The 17367-nt window shown below is 47.3% G+C and overlaps 1 protein-coding gene across 1 annotated transcript; it reads left to right on the forward strand.

Moving 5' to 3' along the window:
- The first annotated feature begins 1534 nt into the window (after positions 1–1534).
- LOC103061698 (potassium voltage-gated channel subfamily A member 1) lies at positions 1535–4894 on the forward strand. The gene has a single exon (XM_007438966.3). It carries the CDS (start codon positions 1663–1665, stop codon positions 3145–3147), a length of 1485 nt encoding a protein of 494 aa, XP_007439028.1. The 5' UTR covers positions 1535–1662; the 3' UTR covers positions 3148–4894.
- The last annotated feature ends 12473 nt before the right edge of the window (positions 4895–17367 follow it).

Raw genomic sequence — 17367 nt, forward strand, 5'->3', positions numbered from 1 at the left:
CGCCTGCGCGCCGCGTCTGCCGCAAGCGCCCGCTGGCATCCGCTCCCCGGCGCCCCCTGCTCCCGCCGCCCCCTGAGCCGAGGCGGCTCCGCGAGGATCCGGCTGCGGCGAGGCGAGGAGGAGGAGGAGGAGGAGGAGGAGGAGGACCGCGCCGCTCGATCCGCCCTTAAGGCAGATCCGCAGCCGCAAAGCCAGCCGCCCGCCCGGCCGCCGGCCCGCTCGCCCACCCCTCCCTCGCCTCGCCTGCGTTCCGGTCGCCGGGGTGCGCCCCAACCTGCTCGGCCGGCCCCGCGCCTGTCAGCCTTCCCGCAGCCCGACGCGCGTCCAGCGGCCCCGGCGCTTCCTGGGCGCGGGGGGCGCGGGGGCGGCCGCGGTGCAGTCCGGCCGGCGGCGGTGTCGCGAGGCTGCTAGTGCTGCGGGCGACGCGCCTTGACGCATACTGAGCGGGCTTGGAGCGCGGGCGCTGCAGCGCGGGCGCTGCAGCAGGACCGCCCCCCCCCCCCCGCAGCAAGGTAAGGAGAGCCAGAGCAACTTTGCGTTGGTTTGCGGGGAAGCTGGGATGCTGCGCGCGGGGGAGGGGGCGAGTGAGCCCGAGGCGCTCCGAGGGCTCCCCCCGGCCCCGGAGCACGCGGCCCGTTCCCCGTGCCCCCTTGCTCTGGAGCTGCAGACTAATGACGGCGCTCCCTCCCCCCCCCAAACTTTTAAGAGCTTTCTGCCTCCGCGATTTTTCCTTCATCACCTCCCACTCCTGCGACCGCCTTTCCGCTGCAGTGCATGACCCGACCGGAGGCTGCCTGGGGGGCGTTGGACCGGGGGGCGATCCGTAAACTTGGCGGGCGTAGAGCTGCGAGGGAGAGCCGCATCTCAGGTGGGCAAGCACGAAGCCGCTGCCGAGGCGGGCCGCTGCCCTCCGGCCGGCTGGCCGGCCGGTGCCCCGGAAGCATGCGGCGGGTCTGCCTTTGCCTGGCGGGGCGGCGTCTGTGCGCGGGGGGGGCCCTTTTTACGAGTACCTTCTTGTCCTTTGCAGTATGTGCCCGTAGCCCGCCCCCCCCGCGGGGAGCCCTCTTTGGTAAGGAAGGGCCAGCCCAGAGCCAGGGGGAAGTCGCCGGATCTTGCTGAGTCGGCATCTCAGCCACCTCGCCTCAGCCGCAGCAGCAGTTGGTTTCTTTATTTATTTCTCTGCGCGAGAGGCAAAGTGTGGCAGGAGCCGCAGTGCAACAGCAGCCGCCGCCGCAGCCGCCGCGTGGCCCATCCTGCAAGAAAGTCCAAGTGTGCAAAGACTGGCCGAGCTCCACCGCGCAGCCTCCCCGCGCGCGCGGCGTGAAGCGGCCCGGGCTCGCCTCCTGCCTCCGCAGAGCCGGACCGCCTCGCCCCCGCCTCGCCCCCCGCCCAATGACTGGCCCCCTCCCCACGTCCCTTCCGTTCTGCAGCCTGGACTCCCTCCGGCCCAGCCCGTTCTCCTCTTCTCGGCTGCCCGCCCGCCCGCCCCCCTCGGAGCTGTCCGATCCGTCGCGGATCGCTCCGGTGCTCCGCACTGATGCGCTAACTCTGCACCCGGCCAGCGGCTTTCTCTGAGGTCCTCCGTCCATCGGTCCGGTCCGGTCCGTCGCTGGCCCGCTCTGGGGGCTTCTCCTTCTGCCTCGGCCCCCCTCCTCTCCCACCATGACTGTCATGGCCGGGGATAACCTGGACGAAACCCTGGCTTTGCCGGGCCACCCTCCGGACAGCTACCGGCCCGGTGCTCACGAGGACCACGAGTGCTGCGAGCGGGTTGTGATCAACATTGCCGGCCTGAGGTTTGAGACCCAGCTGAAGACCCTGTCCCAGTTCCCCAACACTTTGCTGGGGAACCCCAAGAAGCGCATGCGGTACTTTGACCCGCTGAGGAACGAGTATTTCTTTGACCGGAACCGCCCCAGCTTTGACGCCATCCTCTACTATTACCAGTCCGGAGGGCGGCTTCGCAGGCCGGTGAACGTCCCCCTGGACATGTTCTCCGAGGAGATCAAGTTCTACGAGCTGGGGGAGGAGGCCATGGAGAAGTTCCGGGAAGACGAGGGGTTTATTAAGGAGGAAGAGCGGCCCCTGCCCGAGCGGGAATACCAGCGACAGGTCTGGCTGCTCTTTGAATACCCTGAGAGCTCCGGGCCAGCTCGGGTGATCGCCATCGTCTCCGTCATGGTGATCTTAATCTCCATCGTGATCTTCTGCCTGGAAACGCTGCCGTCCTTGAAGGATCAGGAGAGGGACTACGGGGGGCTCCAGAACCGCAGCGACAATTCTACCCTCTTGCACAAGCCCAGCATCTTCACCGACCCCTTCTTTGTGGTGGAAACCCTGTGCATCATCTGGTTCTCTTTTGAGCTGGTGGTGCGCTTCATCGCCTGCCCCAGCAAGGCTGAGTTCTTCAAGAACATCATGAACTTCATCGACGTGGTGGCCATTATCCCTTACTTCATCACCCTGGGCACGGAGATGGCCGAGCGGGAGGGGCCTCCCAAGGGGGAGCAGGCCACCTCTCTGGCCATCCTGAGGGTCATCCGACTGGTAAGAGTCTTTCGCATCTTCAAACTCTCCAGGCACTCTAAGGGCCTCCAGATTCTGGGACAGACCCTCAAGGCGAGCATGAGGGAGTTAGGTTTGCTAATCTTTTTCCTCTTCATTGGGGTGATTTTGTTCTCCAGTGCGGTGTACTTTGCCGAAGCTGAGGAATCTGGGACTTTTTTCGACAGCATCCCCGATGCTTTCTGGTGGGCAGTGGTATCCATGACCACTGTGGGATATGGTGACATGTACCCTGTGACAATTGGAGGCAAAATCGTGGGCTCCTTGTGTGCCATTGCTGGTGTGCTGACAATTGCCCTGCCTGTACCTGTCATCGTGTCCAACTTCAACTACTTCTACCACCGAGAAACAGAAGGGGAGGAACAGGCTCAGCTCCTTAAGGTTAGCTCTCCTAACTCAGCCTCTGACACTGACCTGAGTCGCCGTAGCTCCTCCACCATCAGCAAATCTGAGTACATGGAAATTGAAGAGGATGTGAATAATAGCATAGACAATTTTAGGGAGGCCACGCTCAGAACTGGCAACTACACCCTAGCCAACCAGAACTGTGTCAATAAAAGCAAGCTGCTGACAGATGTTTAGACCCCGTAGGAAAGGAAAGGAAAGGAAAGAAAAGAAAAGAAAAGAAAAGAAAAGAAAAGAAAAGAAAAGAAAAGAAAAGGCCAGGCGGCTTGGAGATGTTAAGGGATCAGTGGCCACTCGGTGTAGATGCTTTATGAATGCGACTTTGAATGCTTTACCTTGAAATGCGTGGTGGCATTGCAAATTTTGCTCAGCGCCTCAAGAAGCTTTCAGGATCCGTGAAAGAGATTCACAGTTTTTTTCTTTTGGGAGGGGGGTTATTTTCAAAAGTTATTTTCCAGCGGGTAGGAATAATTAATTATTAATCATTGGACTAGTCTAGTTATAAATAAGTATCGTATGCTTCTAGCCCTAGAACCCTTTTGATTCCTTTCAGTTCTTTAACTTAATTTTAAAAAGCAACTTGAGAGGACTTTTACAAATATGCATGGATTACAGGAAAAGTTTCCATAAACAACTGCACGGTGCATCCAAGAAAATGCATCCGAACCATATTCAGCAGTACTAACGTGCAGTAAGTGTTTGCCACTCCTCGGGATGACCAGCCTATCTGTTCCCTGGGCAGAGGGGTCTGTGGCTCTGGTTGACAGACCCACCCACAGCCCCTGATGAAAATGTGCCCGGTCATTCTGCGTTTGCTGTACTCCCTTCGGAGGGATCCTCTTCCTGGGGGAGGGAGACCAGGCGTCTGCCACGCTGCTAGGGGCCACAGGGCAGATGGCCCCAAGATACCTATTCCCTTCTCCAGAACCGGATGCAAACATTTTTAGCTCCTTTCTTGCAAGACAGCACAATAGAGTTTAATAGAAGCATGTGGACTTTGATACTCTCCGTTTTATAACTGCATGCCTGGAACATTACCTCAGAAAATAGGGAATAAGCTTTTGTTTAAACCAACCTCCTTTAAAATAGGCCTGTTTTGGTTTCAATTTGCATTCACCAAAAGTGCACTCCTTTTTATTTATTAAGTATCTAATTAGTAACTGAAAGTACTGTATTTAAGTGCATATGTTAGTCAAATGGGTACAACAACTTTTGGAGATCAAAGCATGTTAAAATATTCAGCATTGTGGCCTATTTGACTAAGGTGTAGCTCAAATTAATTAATGCATGAGTTCAGTAATTTTTTCCCTTTGATTGCTTATTGGGACCGAAGGGCCAGGACGCTCTCATTACATAGTTTCAATTATTTTCCTGTGTTACTCAGGGAAATGAGTTGGCTTCTGCCTTGGCCTTGTTGGAAAGGAACCAACTCCAACCCTTAAAGGGAGAAGCTCTATGGGAATTTAAAGGTCAGTTTATATATAGCAATGCCTAAATAGTCTGTAAATCAGGAAAAAAGGTGCAGAAGCATGCCTTTCGGTGCATTCTTAGAATGTAAAATAAAACATATTTATTATATGCATTCAACTTGCAGCCCAGTTCTTTCACAGCTGTTGTTGGAAGGGGAGAGGCTTGGACACTCCCCGAGGACTCAACCAATTGATTTCAGATAGTTGCTTAGTGCCTTTATCCTCAACCCCATTGAACTGCTGAAAGTGCCTCTTGGAAGAGCTCGGGCCCTCAGGAGGCAAGGCCGAGCCACCTGGATGCTGGCTGGCAACTCCACCGTGCCCAGCGCAGGTGCCCCAGAAAGAGCTAAGGAGAAAGAGGAAGTGGGAGAGCAGGACCCCCCCCCCACTCAGGCATCTCCACCACCCTTCGGGGTTCTCCCCTCAGAGGCGGGATGACTCTGCAACTTAGCTTTGTCTTTGCCAAGTAAGTTGTAATCATTTTTATGTACAGCTCAGCTTTTCTCCAGTCTACTTCTAGAGATTTTGCTGTTTCCCCCTCCTTCCTTCCTTCCTTCCTTCCTTCCTTCCTTCCTTCCTTCCTTCCTTCCTTCCTTCCTTCCTTCCTTCCTTCCTTCCGTGGTACGCGTGTGTGCGTGCGCGTATTGAGGATTGCCATCCATCCTTGGCAGGAGCTCTTTGGCAGGCTGTCTCCAAATGAAGGACGAACCTTTCTAGCATCTCTGCAGGGAGGCAGGGGAGATGGCTGTACTCCAAAACTGGGGAACACGTTACCAGCCAATTGGCCTGTTATTTCCACTCTGTTTCAAAGTTCCCAAATTCCTTGGGATTTTATATGTAAATGAAGAGCCCTGGAAAACTCAAAAGCTCACAGACCCTTCTGTGTTGTTATACTTGGTTCAAATTAGTGGATTGCTTAGGCATGGAATAATGATAATGATGTCATGGACCAACACAGCTATACTGTAATTGCCTTTTTTTTTTTTTTTTAAGATTCGGTGTAATCATTCTTCCAATATTAAGGTTTCTTGGTTGATGAAAACTTTTCTGAGGCAAGATACGTTTCTGAAAATGTGCAAGACCTGAAGCTGCAGGCTATAGAAGGGAATATACATTTTAACCAATATTGACATCAACTGTCTTTCACTTACTCCTTTTTAAAAGTCAAAGTTGGGGATTTTCTGTTCATACGGAGCACATGGGCCGTTGCCACCAGGCCCCCCGTTTTCCGTTGCGGAGATGACAGCCTTCCGTCTGTCTCTCGGTCTCTTTTCCCAGAAGCTACACAGATGTATGGCACGTTAAACTGAAAGGAAAAAGGCAAATACTTTTGCCCAGATTGAATATGACAGATGTGCAGAAAGCTGCCCAGATGTGGCTTCTGCGATTCAGAACCACGGGGAATGTTTGTCCGGGTGGAGGACTGCCCCTCCAGTAGCCACTGGGAAAAGGTTTAGAAAACAAGGCCGTTCCACATTTCAGGTTGGAAGCCCCTTTGGTCAACCTCTTCTTCCTCTGCACAGCTGGAGGATCAGCTTTTATGGCCCAAATTCCAGAAAGGGATCCTTGAGTTAAACTGACTCGACAGTTGGGTCATCTCTGCAATAAATAGCTTGGTGCCGTAGGAGGCCATTGCTCAGGGAGCAGAGGCCTCGGCAGCTTAGTGAACTCCTGTGCTCCTCGGTTTGGTGGTCTACCCCTGCGTTCATCTACTGTGTCAATTCTTACTCTGCATGTGGAGAGAGCGCCCTGCACGCAGTTGTTTGGTTTACGGCTTCCCTTGTTTGCTTTTGGCAGGGATGAGACAACCTTTAGGGCTTGTGGTAGCTTGGGGGTGCAAGCATTGCTTACTCATGTATAATTCACGGCAAAGGAATTAGGTAGATACGGAATAAGGCCATAACCTTGTATCGCATAGGCATTAGGCATGTATGACTTCCAGCAAACTTCTTCCTTCTGTTAAACTCTTGGCTTTGCACGACATGCACTGAGATGTCTTTGTGGGCCTGAAGGTACATTAAACTGTTAACGGAGTCTTACCAATATTCTTTTCAGGTTCTTAATTTTCTTTTCTGCCATACATTTAGGAACTGGTGGCCTAAAAAGTAAAGATAGATTATCCCTGTGAGGAGGACCAGTCAGAGTAGAGCGACAGTTCATGGTCCAGTGAGGTCCAGGTGCTGGAGGAATCACCTGGTGATCTAAAGTCCCTCATGTTGCTGTTGTGCAGAAACATGAAACCGTGATGAAATGATTCATCTAGTGATTCAGAAGTTAAGCAACTGGACGTTCATGATCATATGTGTACACACCTCTAATTGCCTTCGGTATGACAATATTGGTACACGCCACCCAGAGTCATTTTTGTGAGATGGGCAGCCATACAAATTTGACTAATAAATAAAGGAATAAAATATTAAACATCTTCAATTTTAATTAGATTTAAATGTCAATGTCATTCTTGTCCTGGCCCCACTCCCTACTTTTCCAAGGCTGCTCTAAAACTAAGTCCACCGAGGTATTGGCCAGGGAAAAATGACCCTTCCTTGATGTCAGAGGACAAAGAGGCAGTCAGTTCAGTGCTTTGCTTGTTTCAAGAAGGGCAGTATTTTCAAGGACTTGGAAAATGGGAGTTTCAGATAGTTTCGGAGTGCTTCAACGGATAGAACCTGGAGAGTGGAACTCCTGGAAGAGAACGTTGCTGGAAGGTGAAGTTCTGAAGTTGCTCCTGGGCTTGATTAATTCAGCTGGGAGGCAGATACTTGGCAACTGACCTCCCACCTCAGAAAATCCCACTACACACCCCTGAGAGAAGGTTAGGCAGAAAGTCCCTCAAGAGCTAAGTTTAGTTCTCACTGAGGGGAGGGAGCTTGGCCTGAGCTCAGCTGCTTCAGGCTGCAAGTGAGGGCAAATATGGGTGAGGCATCGCCAACTTCCCTGCACCTGGAAAACTAGTACATGAGGGAGAAGGGTTTTCTCTCGATGGAGCAAATCCAAAGGGTTGCAGCCTTGCCTGGACCTATTACCACAGAGGGAGGATTTGCAATGATGAGAGATCATCCAGTTGTAGAATTCCTCTGCCTCCTCCTATATGGGAAATCCAGTCTGCCATTGGATTGGAGTAGACCAATGTTTGGCTGCTGTAGTTGCTGAAGCTGCTCTGTATGAGAGGTTGGGCCCAAAGACCTGGAATAGTTCAGCCAACTTAGAATAAAGCTAGCTTCTAAGAATGTTCTTTGGTAGCGGGGGACCCGTCTGGTCAGTTGAGCTCACGGCCGACCCCTCAGCCCACCTGGGCCTCATCTGGAGAGGGGAGGACTCCTCCTGTCCCAGCATGGACGTTCTGCTCCTGATCTGGGCCACCCAGAGACCGAAAGAGGGAGAGACTCTGCAGTCTTTCTTCCTCTCCTTCAAGACAGGCACATGCTCCCTCATTAATGGGGAAAGATGTTTACTTCTTAAATAAAACAGTGCATTTAAATATAGCGTACGGTTCACAACTAAAATAAAGAAACCTGGTGTACTTCTTGCTAAACCATATTATTTGACATACCAAACTGGGACCTTTCCCAAATGCACATTGTATTTAAGACAGTTGCTCCTCTACTCAAACATAATTTCAAGAAACTTTTTTATTTTGAAATGGCACAAACTGACTTTCAGGAAATGTAACTTTGATTCTGCATCTTCCACAGTATTTCTGAACTCATTCATAGCCATCGGAAGCTCGTTTGAAATGAAATAGTATCTTCAGTTTTAAGCTTTAGTTTTAGGTCTGTGGCCCATTGAAACAGACAGTGGTGGTGGTGGTTATTTGATGAAGATGGAGATGATGGTGATGAGGATGATTTCCATTTTCAGAGTGGGTGATTGATGTCCTGGAGTAGTTAAGGCATTAATCAGAATTAATCACCACCTTTATGAAATGGATATATTTGTTAAAAGAAACTGTTTCCCTTTCTTTGGAATGTTGAGTGATACATCAGTACATCTGAAAACACACGTGATCAGAAGAGAGTCATGCCTCGTACGTAATCAATTTGGGATTTTTATTCCAATTTGTTGGGGGAAAAAAAGAACTGTTGATGCCTATTTAGAGTGGCTTTCCTGTTTCTCCAGCCATGATCTATATGATTTACTACTTTTGAGCTTTTTCTGCTATTATTTGGGGGAATACTTAGCTTTGATTAACGTTATTTCAGTGGCATTTCTATAATATCAAATGTATATTTTGCTTTTATAAACAAGTTAAAAAGAGGATATTTTTATGACTGATTTCACACAAAAAAGAAGATATTTGAACTTGCTTTTCCTTTCTGAGTCGTGATAACATATTTCTCCCCAGCGCATTAGCTCGAAATTGTGTACATAACAGCTGTGTGTAGGAATGTATATGGTTATTTAACAGAGCTCTCATTTGAATGAATCAGTATTAATTTGAAAGGTTTCTCAAGACAGTGATTGATTGTCAGAAAAATGTACCATTGGGACGACAAAGCGCTGAACCTGACATGGGTGTTTTGATTTCCACGATGTGCAAATTGTTTCTACTTTGGGTCAAGAATGTACCTCATGATTTGACTTAACCATGGCTGAAATGGTTTGGTTTGTCAATGTTTGGGCCAGCGAATGTTATGAGTTTATATATATAAAGCATAGTTTTCAACTATGCAAGTTTACTTGCTTCTGTTACTTTTAACATCTGTTCATACTTGGCATCTATTAAAGATAATTTTTAAGCTTATTCTTACTCAGGAAAATTGTGGTTTGTCTATTGTGTGGAGTCTAGTTTTTCCCTTGTCTTTTCCAATGAATGCGATTGGGAGGATTTGGGGGTTTATGGCTATCAAGAAAGAGGGCTAAAATAACAGGAATAATTCTGGAGACCTTGGACCTCAGAAAACCTGGCAGGGGCTGGAAGGGGTCTGGGAGGAAAAGGGCGAAGAGGTGGAAACGAGCCACGGGCAGAGCCAGCCATGTTGGTTTGAGTAGTCTTCTTTTCGCAGCAGAACCTTGTGGATACGATATGATTGAGCTTTATGGATATAGCTGCGCTGGACAGTCCCCTATTATTTGCACAAGATGATTGGTGGTTGAATGCATTGAGTTAAGATGAAGTAAAACACGCATTCTTTGCTTCCTACCGTTATGGTTGTGACATCCTTATCCGTATGATTGCCATGGAAAAATAGTTTGTAAGATCTGGCGTAGGCTATCTGGTGGCTACATCTGCACTTACCTTTGCCCATCCTTGGAACTGGCTGGCCACCATTTCTGGAGGGAGGACGGAGGGCGTCACCCTCCACCCATCCTCTTCTTGCCATCCAAACAAGTCTCTGTGCTGTCCTCTCTGCTTGTTTTCCTGCCGTGCTTTAAACTAGTGGGTTTGGCCTGAAGTCACCCTGAGAGTTGAGGTCCGTTTTGGCCTGAGTGCTGGATAACCCTGGCTGTTCTTTGGCTCGCGCAAACAGTAGTTGGAGTGCTCCCTCCTGCATATTTAGTTCTGCTTCCCCAAGAACCCATTTCCTCCTTAATGGCAAACAATGCAGAGAGCAGCGCTGGATCACAACGGGTAGACCAGACCCACAAAAGACCCTGAAAAGTTGGAATGCTAATTTTCAGTTTTTTTAATTTGAAAATTAATCTTCCAACATTTCAGCATTGTTTAGAAGTTGTTGCCCATCCATGTGAGTTTGGACATGTTTCTCTTCGGCTGCTTTAAAGTTAAGCTGTAATGACCACAAGACATAAACAACCTTCAGGGTTATTGCGGATGTAGTCGGTGTTTCTTGGAGACCTGGACTCTTGCTTCTCACAGTTTATTAGATAAATATAGGTTTTGGATGTCCCACAAAGATGATAGACAAAACATGTTTGTATAACACCTTACTTTGAGCCAAATGATCATTTAGTTTATCACCTTTTAAAGTATTTCATTCCTTAACTGAAATTTAGAAGAGTTTTGCCTGCCGATACAGAACATTCATTCAAGACATTGTCTAATTTTTTTCCCTCTCATCTGTAGGACCTACCCTACTGCTAAGCACTAGCAATAGTCCATCCATTCCTCTCCATTGGTGGCAAAGGAATGGATGTAAGTGGTGCACAAGACACAGTTGTGCAAAGGCCCGCCCGGCCACAGCTGCCACTTAACTCTTCAAGCAGGAGCTGTGAGTCCAGGCGGATCCCCAGATTGTGCATCGAGTCTGAATGGGGCAGTGCCAGCCCCTCCCAAACCAAAGATGGGAGACCTAGAACCCAAAGTCACTCAGTCTTGGTGTGAGATTTGTGCCATCAGAAACATCAGGAGGAGTCCAGATAGCCTCAGAACAAGAGAGGGGTCCTCGCCTGACTCAGCCTACCTGTAACATAAGGAGGCAATTTCATATTTGGTTAAAGAGAGGGAAAACATGGTTTAAATATGAACTATATTAAAATGGACTGGTGACTTATAAAGTATGCTAGCATCTGTCAACTAGTTGGTTAACAGCACATTTCTTTTCAAAGCTTAAGTAGACTGGACATTGACAAAATCTTAATCATGATCCCCCTTTTTGTATCGTGTGACTATTAGTACCTCCTCTTAATCAAGAGTGAACGGTTTGCTTTTCGCTTTAGAAACTTTACACTTGGCAGTATTACAAAGAATGCGACTATCCATAATTTTTCAATTTTGTCACAGGGCCAAAAGTTAAGCCGTTCTTTCCTTCCCTGTCTTTTGTGTGCTGAGAGCTCTGGATTTTCAGCTGGATCTAGGAGCCCCTCTTAAGCCCCCTGGCCACTGGTGGGCTCGTCAGCAGGCTGCAGATCTTCCGCAGGTTCCTCTTACCCTGAAATACCCTGATTTACCAGAATAGATCGGGCCACGGTTTGGATTATACTGGACCAACGCTGCGGCCCTCTGCCATTCTCCGCTGGAAATATTGTCATATATTTGATCAAGTCTCACTTAAAAAACCTTAGGCCGGGGCAAAGGAATAATTGAACAAAGTATAGTACATGTTAAAAAACGTTGTTGAGGAAAAATGTATATTTAAAAGTTTTGCTTGGAAAAAGTGTTTAGTAGAGATAGGAGCATAGAAAACAAAACAACAATGGAGTAGTCAGGTGTGTAGAAGTCTGTAACTGTTTTGGGTTTGGGTTGAAATGATTTATCAGCTGGGTAAAGAAAATCTATAATCTCGGAAATCTGTAGCACTTTCTTGGGGGGTGCATCTTTATTTTTTATTTATTTTTATTTACATATCAAATTTATATCACCGCCCAACTCCCCCACAAGGAGGGACTCTGGGCGGTTCACAACAAAACAATTTAAAATCAGTAAAAACATAAATAATACAAATATAAAATACCATCTTTAAAAGTGATATGCAGAGAAAGGAAACAGAGAACCTGCTCTTGGATTACATTGCTGAAATCTTGTGAGATTTCTTGGTTATCTTACGGTTCAATCGTTTTAAATTATTTCCGGGGACCAATAGTGTGAAAGTTGTTGATATCCCAGTCTACATGCCTGCTCTCTACTTTCCACTGAATTGTCCCCATGAAGTCTTTCAGACCCACGTTGCTGCAATTACTGTCTAATATCAGAAAAGCTGTCAACAGCTTGGGCAGTGCTGATACGGGGGGACACTCTGGGTCCATCCCTCTCTCCCTTGGACCTTTAAGGGTCTTCTTCCCACAGTATTGCCCAGATACTTGGGTACACCGTTATGAGGGGTGGGCTACCTCGAGAGAAGCCTTGTGTGCCGCAAGAACCCTTGTGTACAGAAGCACGTTCTACACACACCCAGGAGCCCCCCTTTCAGTAAGATCTGGGCAGTGCTCGAGGTGAAGCCATCTCTTTCCACTCAGCACCAAAGCACGCATCTCTGCGTGTTCAGCAGGATCATGCCCGCTCTTCTCTGCCAGCCTCCTTCTTGCCCCCTCCCCTCATTTGGCCCCACTAGAAACGACAGACTGCTGGGGCCGTGTGGCAGCGTATTGCAGAATATCGTGTGACTTTCATGGATACCAGACCAGATTCTTCCACATATGGCAGAAGGGTAGATCAGCAGGAACAATACCAGAATGGAAAATGTACTGAGTTGTACTTGCTTAATAACACTCAGTTAATAATACTTCAGGGCTGAATAACTCAGGAAATTGTTTCCTTAAAAAGGAAAACTGGAGAAAAGGAGGAAACGTTTTCTTCAATAGATCCATTATTTAAATAATTTCTAACAGGCCGTCAGAAGGTGACTGGGCACAAGGGGATTGTAAGAAGTCCATGTAGCTATTCACGTTGAACTTAGGGAAAAGGAGTGCCACCATATCTTTTGATTCGTTCAGTGGTGTAACCGTTCAACATTTTATTTCTAAAGTATCTTACAGCTATTTTTACATGGTTAGAGAAACGAGGTCCATCATAATAATTTTAGAAGCTTAATGCAAGCATGCCAGGAGACCTCATGAAGATCAGGCCTATTTTCGTGATCTCTAAAAGATGCTACGTGACCTTGAGGTTTTCCCAGATGCTCAGAGATGTGGCAAATATTTCGCAGAGTTCAAGCTCTGAGGTTTTGTTTTGCCTTATTGCACTATGGTAATACGTAAGCTACATTCAGACGCAAATCATTTTTAACAACTGCGGTTCTTTCCTGTTCCTTGTTCTCAGAATTGCATCACATATTCATAATTTCAAAAGCTTTCCCATTGAGAATTTCTAGATTTTTGATAATTTCTCTCCTACTAGAATAATAAAACCACAGATGCGTATTATTTTTTGAAGTTTTTATTACATAGCCCCAGTGCAGAGCCCATTCTCTGAAGTATATTGCTGCCTCTGGGGGAACTGGGAAGGATGCTTACAGCTACATGGGCAAGTGGCCTGGCACCCCACCTTTCCTTGACCCCTGGAATCCGCAGAAGGGTGTAGGCTGGTTTTCGCAGAGAGAGACTTCAACCTGATCGTCTACCTTGCTTCTCTGCCTCAGAGGCGTTTGCTGAAGGAGAGTCACTCTTCTTCCTTGTCACCCCAACACTCTCCCCGCTGACCTTTAGCAGGCGCCTTTCCGTTCAGTAGGACATCGGCGTGGCATTTGAGCAAGAGCAGGCTCCTCTGCCCTGGAGTGCCATGGAATGGGAGGGACTGGCTGCTTCTTCTAGTCCAGGCTTCGGCTCAGTCAGGCATCCCTGACATCTGGTCCATGTTTGAAAAGAGGAGGCCACCAACCTAGGCAGGCTGTCCCACTGCTTCATCACTCTTAAATCAGCCTTAACTGGCTTTCTTTCAGTCTGAAACCATCAGTCCTTGTCGTCCTTTTGGTTTCTACCGAAAGCAGACCCATCTCCAGCCGCATATGACACCCTGATACTTGGCTGCAGCCGTATCTCCACCCAGTCTTCTCCTTGGCACGCTAAGCACACAATGCTCTTTTAACCTGTCCTCTCCTCTGAACCTGCTCCAGATTCTCTATGTCCCTTTTAAAATGTGCAACTCGAACTGGGTACTGTATAGTCCTCCAAGTGGGTCTAGCCAGCGGTGACCTTTCCTGATCTGGGCCCAGTGTTTCTGTGAATGCAGCTGAAGCTGTATTGGCCTTTTCATCTCCTGCATCACTCTGCTTGTCTGTCTTCCAAGAGTGCTTCTAGATCTCTTTTGCAAGACGTACTGCCAAGGCAGTTCCCCTCAACCCGGTTCCTACACACTGGATTTTTCCTGCCCAGGTGCAGGGCTTATACCACTGATCATCACCACTGGTCATCAGTCTATAATGGACTAGATCAGGGCATTCAGAAGCAAAGAACTTCACGCTCCTCTGGTCCATTGCCTAACAATCCACGGGTCCCAATGAGTCTTACCCAAAACCAAGACGCACTCTGCCCTTTACGTTGTACCGGCAAGAGAAGGAGATGTAAGTTTTGAACCTTGATCTGCTATATTTGTGGCTTGAATTTTATACTCTGCAGTTGCTGACTGTCTTCCTTAGTGGCTTTTCTGGTACTTGCAATAAAACTGGCTTACCAAGAACTATGTCCTTGAATCATGGCCTGTAGTACTTCTCGTTCCAGTATCAGCTGGCGAGAAGTCTGACAATCCATTGGGTTTGGCTCACTCTTCAAACTTGTCAAGGTCATCTTAAAAGGTGATTTTGTCCTTGAGGTTATAGCCAATCCCCTTACCTTGGTGTCATCTGCAACTTTAATACGTCTCCCTCCCATCCCAACTCTTGGACATTTACAAAGATGTTGAAAAGTACAGAGCTGAAGGCAAGGGTCTTGGAAACATCCTCCAGATTGGTCTGAAATCTGGAAGGCCGGTTCTTCCCGCCAGAATAATACAGATCAATTTACTGTCATCCTTTGGCTGCAATCGTTCAACAGATGCAGATCCACCAGACGCACATTTATCCATGTCCACAAAGCCACATTGTGTTGGATACTTTGCTGAGGTCAAGGCATACTTCATTCACAGCATTCCCTTGGCCAGTCAAACCAGTCGCTCTGCCATCAAGAGAGGGCAGACCCATTACGAAAACTGGTCATGGCAGCATAGTGGCAGTTTCTTCCCCGTGGTCGCAGGCGTGCTGTTGGGCTGCTCCCGTCGGCTTGCTGGCCGCTAAACGTTAAACTGATTGGCCACAGTTTCCTGGGTCCTCCCTCTTGCTCATTTTCCATTTTAGGATGTTGCTCTTCTCCAGTCTTCCGCACCTCGTTATTCTCTGGCAGTCCTCAAAGGCTTTACAAGCAGTAGTTCTGAGATAACCTCCGTTGGCCCCTTCAGCACCTTGGAGACTTGCATTCATTAGCAAACTGAGTTCCTAGTATTCATCTTTCAGGCCTCCATCAGAGCTGCGTTTCACACCCGCTTTTCTTAGTTGTAGGAAAAGTTCGCTCTCACTTCTCAAAGTTGTTGAAGTTGTTTCTCTTAGTTGCTGTAGGAAGAGCTCTCTTTCTCACTTCTCCAAGAAGACTAAACCACAAGAAGGTGTTAAATTTCCCACTTCTTCTCCCAATTTCCCACTATTATTTCCCCATCATCCACATTAGCAGCCTCCTTGCTGCTTCTTTTATTTAAGGCATACCTCCAAACCCCATCTTACTAACTTTCTCTTCCTTCCATAGTCTCACCTCATTCTGAGCGTCAGTCGGCCTTCCTGCTTCCACCCCAACGGTCTCAAGCGACCGGCTGATACTCCTTAGTTGTCAGCCTCTCTTTCATTTCATTTCATTTCATTTCATTTCATTTCATTTCATTTCATTTCACTCCTCAAGTTATCACTGAACTTGCTATTCAACGTAGAGGCTTCTTAAAGCTTTTCTGTTTTTCCTTCTCATGGGGTTAATTTCTCACGGACATACCTATGTCCAGTATCTCATGTTGTAGAAATTCATATCCCTCTTGGACTTGTTTAACCTTTAGGAATTTGACCATAGTACGTTGCCCACTTTTTGCCTGAGTGTATTAAAATCTTTTTTCCTGAAGCCCAAGTTAGGTGCTGACTTCTCCCTGTTCTTCCTCCCTGGTTACCTTGAGCTCTGTTATGATAAGGTTGCTGTCTCCTAAGGCGCCTGACAACTTCAGTCCATCAACTCGATTCCTCTCTGTTGGTCAGAATTAGCTCCAGGATGACCGGCCCTGGGCTCCTCCTCTCCTCCCCCTAAGCAATGAGGTTCCCAGCGTGGGGCGCCAGAGGGGGCATTTAGACTCCTCTCTCCTAGTGAGTTGGGCTTCCAGCAGATAAGTATTGGAGGAGCTGAACTGGATGGTGACCGTTTCGGGAGGGCAGAATTCTCCCGTTGCCACTAGAGTGGCTTGTTTTGAGAACTTGGTGGGTTGACTGAGAGAGACGACGGCATCTAGACCTGGGCCTTCGGTGCAGGCGTGTGAGTCCCCTTTTGGACTCTGCGGGTCGACTTCTTTTCATTCCTGTCCACTTTTTGTCTTAATTTTTGTCTACCTTTTCCCCCTTGTTTTTAACATTTTTTTTTATCTGTAACTGCCCAGAGTTGTCAGGAATTGGCCAGCATATATCGTCAATATATACTACAATAATAATCTAATAATGGCTTCACCATCCCTTTCCTTTTTTTAAAAATAATATTTTTATTAGAATTTTTCAATACAGTAAAAGTATACAAACCAACAAAAAAGATAGAAAGTAAGAAAAGGAGAAAAAGGAAGGAAATGAAAAAAAAGAAAATATACAATTATGCCTTCCACCCTTCTCTCTGTTGAGTAACTATCATCTTAATCTTTTCCCCATCCTCTTCATCCCTTTTTAATCCCCAGATCCTGAAATCATCAATTCAATCTTTTCTTCTTTCAACAAAAAGTCCATATAAAGTTTCTAATCTTTCAGAAAAGGCTTTTGTCATTTTTTCTCTGACCAAACCGGTCAGCTTCGCCATTTCTGCAAGTTCAGTTAATTTTGTAATCCAATCTTTCACTGTAGGTATTTCATTGCTTTTCTAACTTTTTGCATACAATAACCTTGCCACAGTTACCATATACAATATTAATTTCCCATATTTCTTTTCTAAATCCTGTCCATAAAACCCAGTAGAAATAATTCTGATTTCATCATGATGTTTGTCTGCAATATTGTTTGCACTGCTGTATCAGTTTGCGCCCAATTTTTTTTTTTTTTTGCTTTTTCACAAGTCCACCATGAATGATCAAAAGTCCCCTCTTCCTTTCCACACTTCCAACAGTGGTTTGAAGTTCCTTTATACATTTTAGACAGTTTTGCTGGTGTCATATACCATCAGGACATCATTTCGTAGAAGATCTCTCTTAAATTATAGCACAATGTAAATTTAATGCCAGTTCTCCTCATTTTCTCCCATACGTCCGTATTTTATATTATAACCAGAGTTTGCAGCCCGTATCACCCTGTAGTCTTTAATGCTTCACCACCCCTTTCGTCAGACCAGATGCTTTAAG

Source organism: Python bivittatus, unplaced genomic scaffold (assembly GCF_059951505.1).
Source record: "Python bivittatus isolate LINGU-HERP-01145 unplaced genomic scaffold, Pbiv_v1 ctg000010_np1212, whole genome shotgun sequence".
Taxonomy (NCBI): Eukaryota; Metazoa; Chordata; class Lepidosauria; order Squamata; family Pythonidae; genus Python; species Python bivittatus.

Bases quoted from the DNA above. Each gene is read 5' to 3' on its own strand.
- LOC103061698 (XM_007438966.3), top strand. From the start codon at position 1,663: ATGACTGTCATGGCCGGGGATAACCTGGACGAAACCCTGGCTTTGCCG.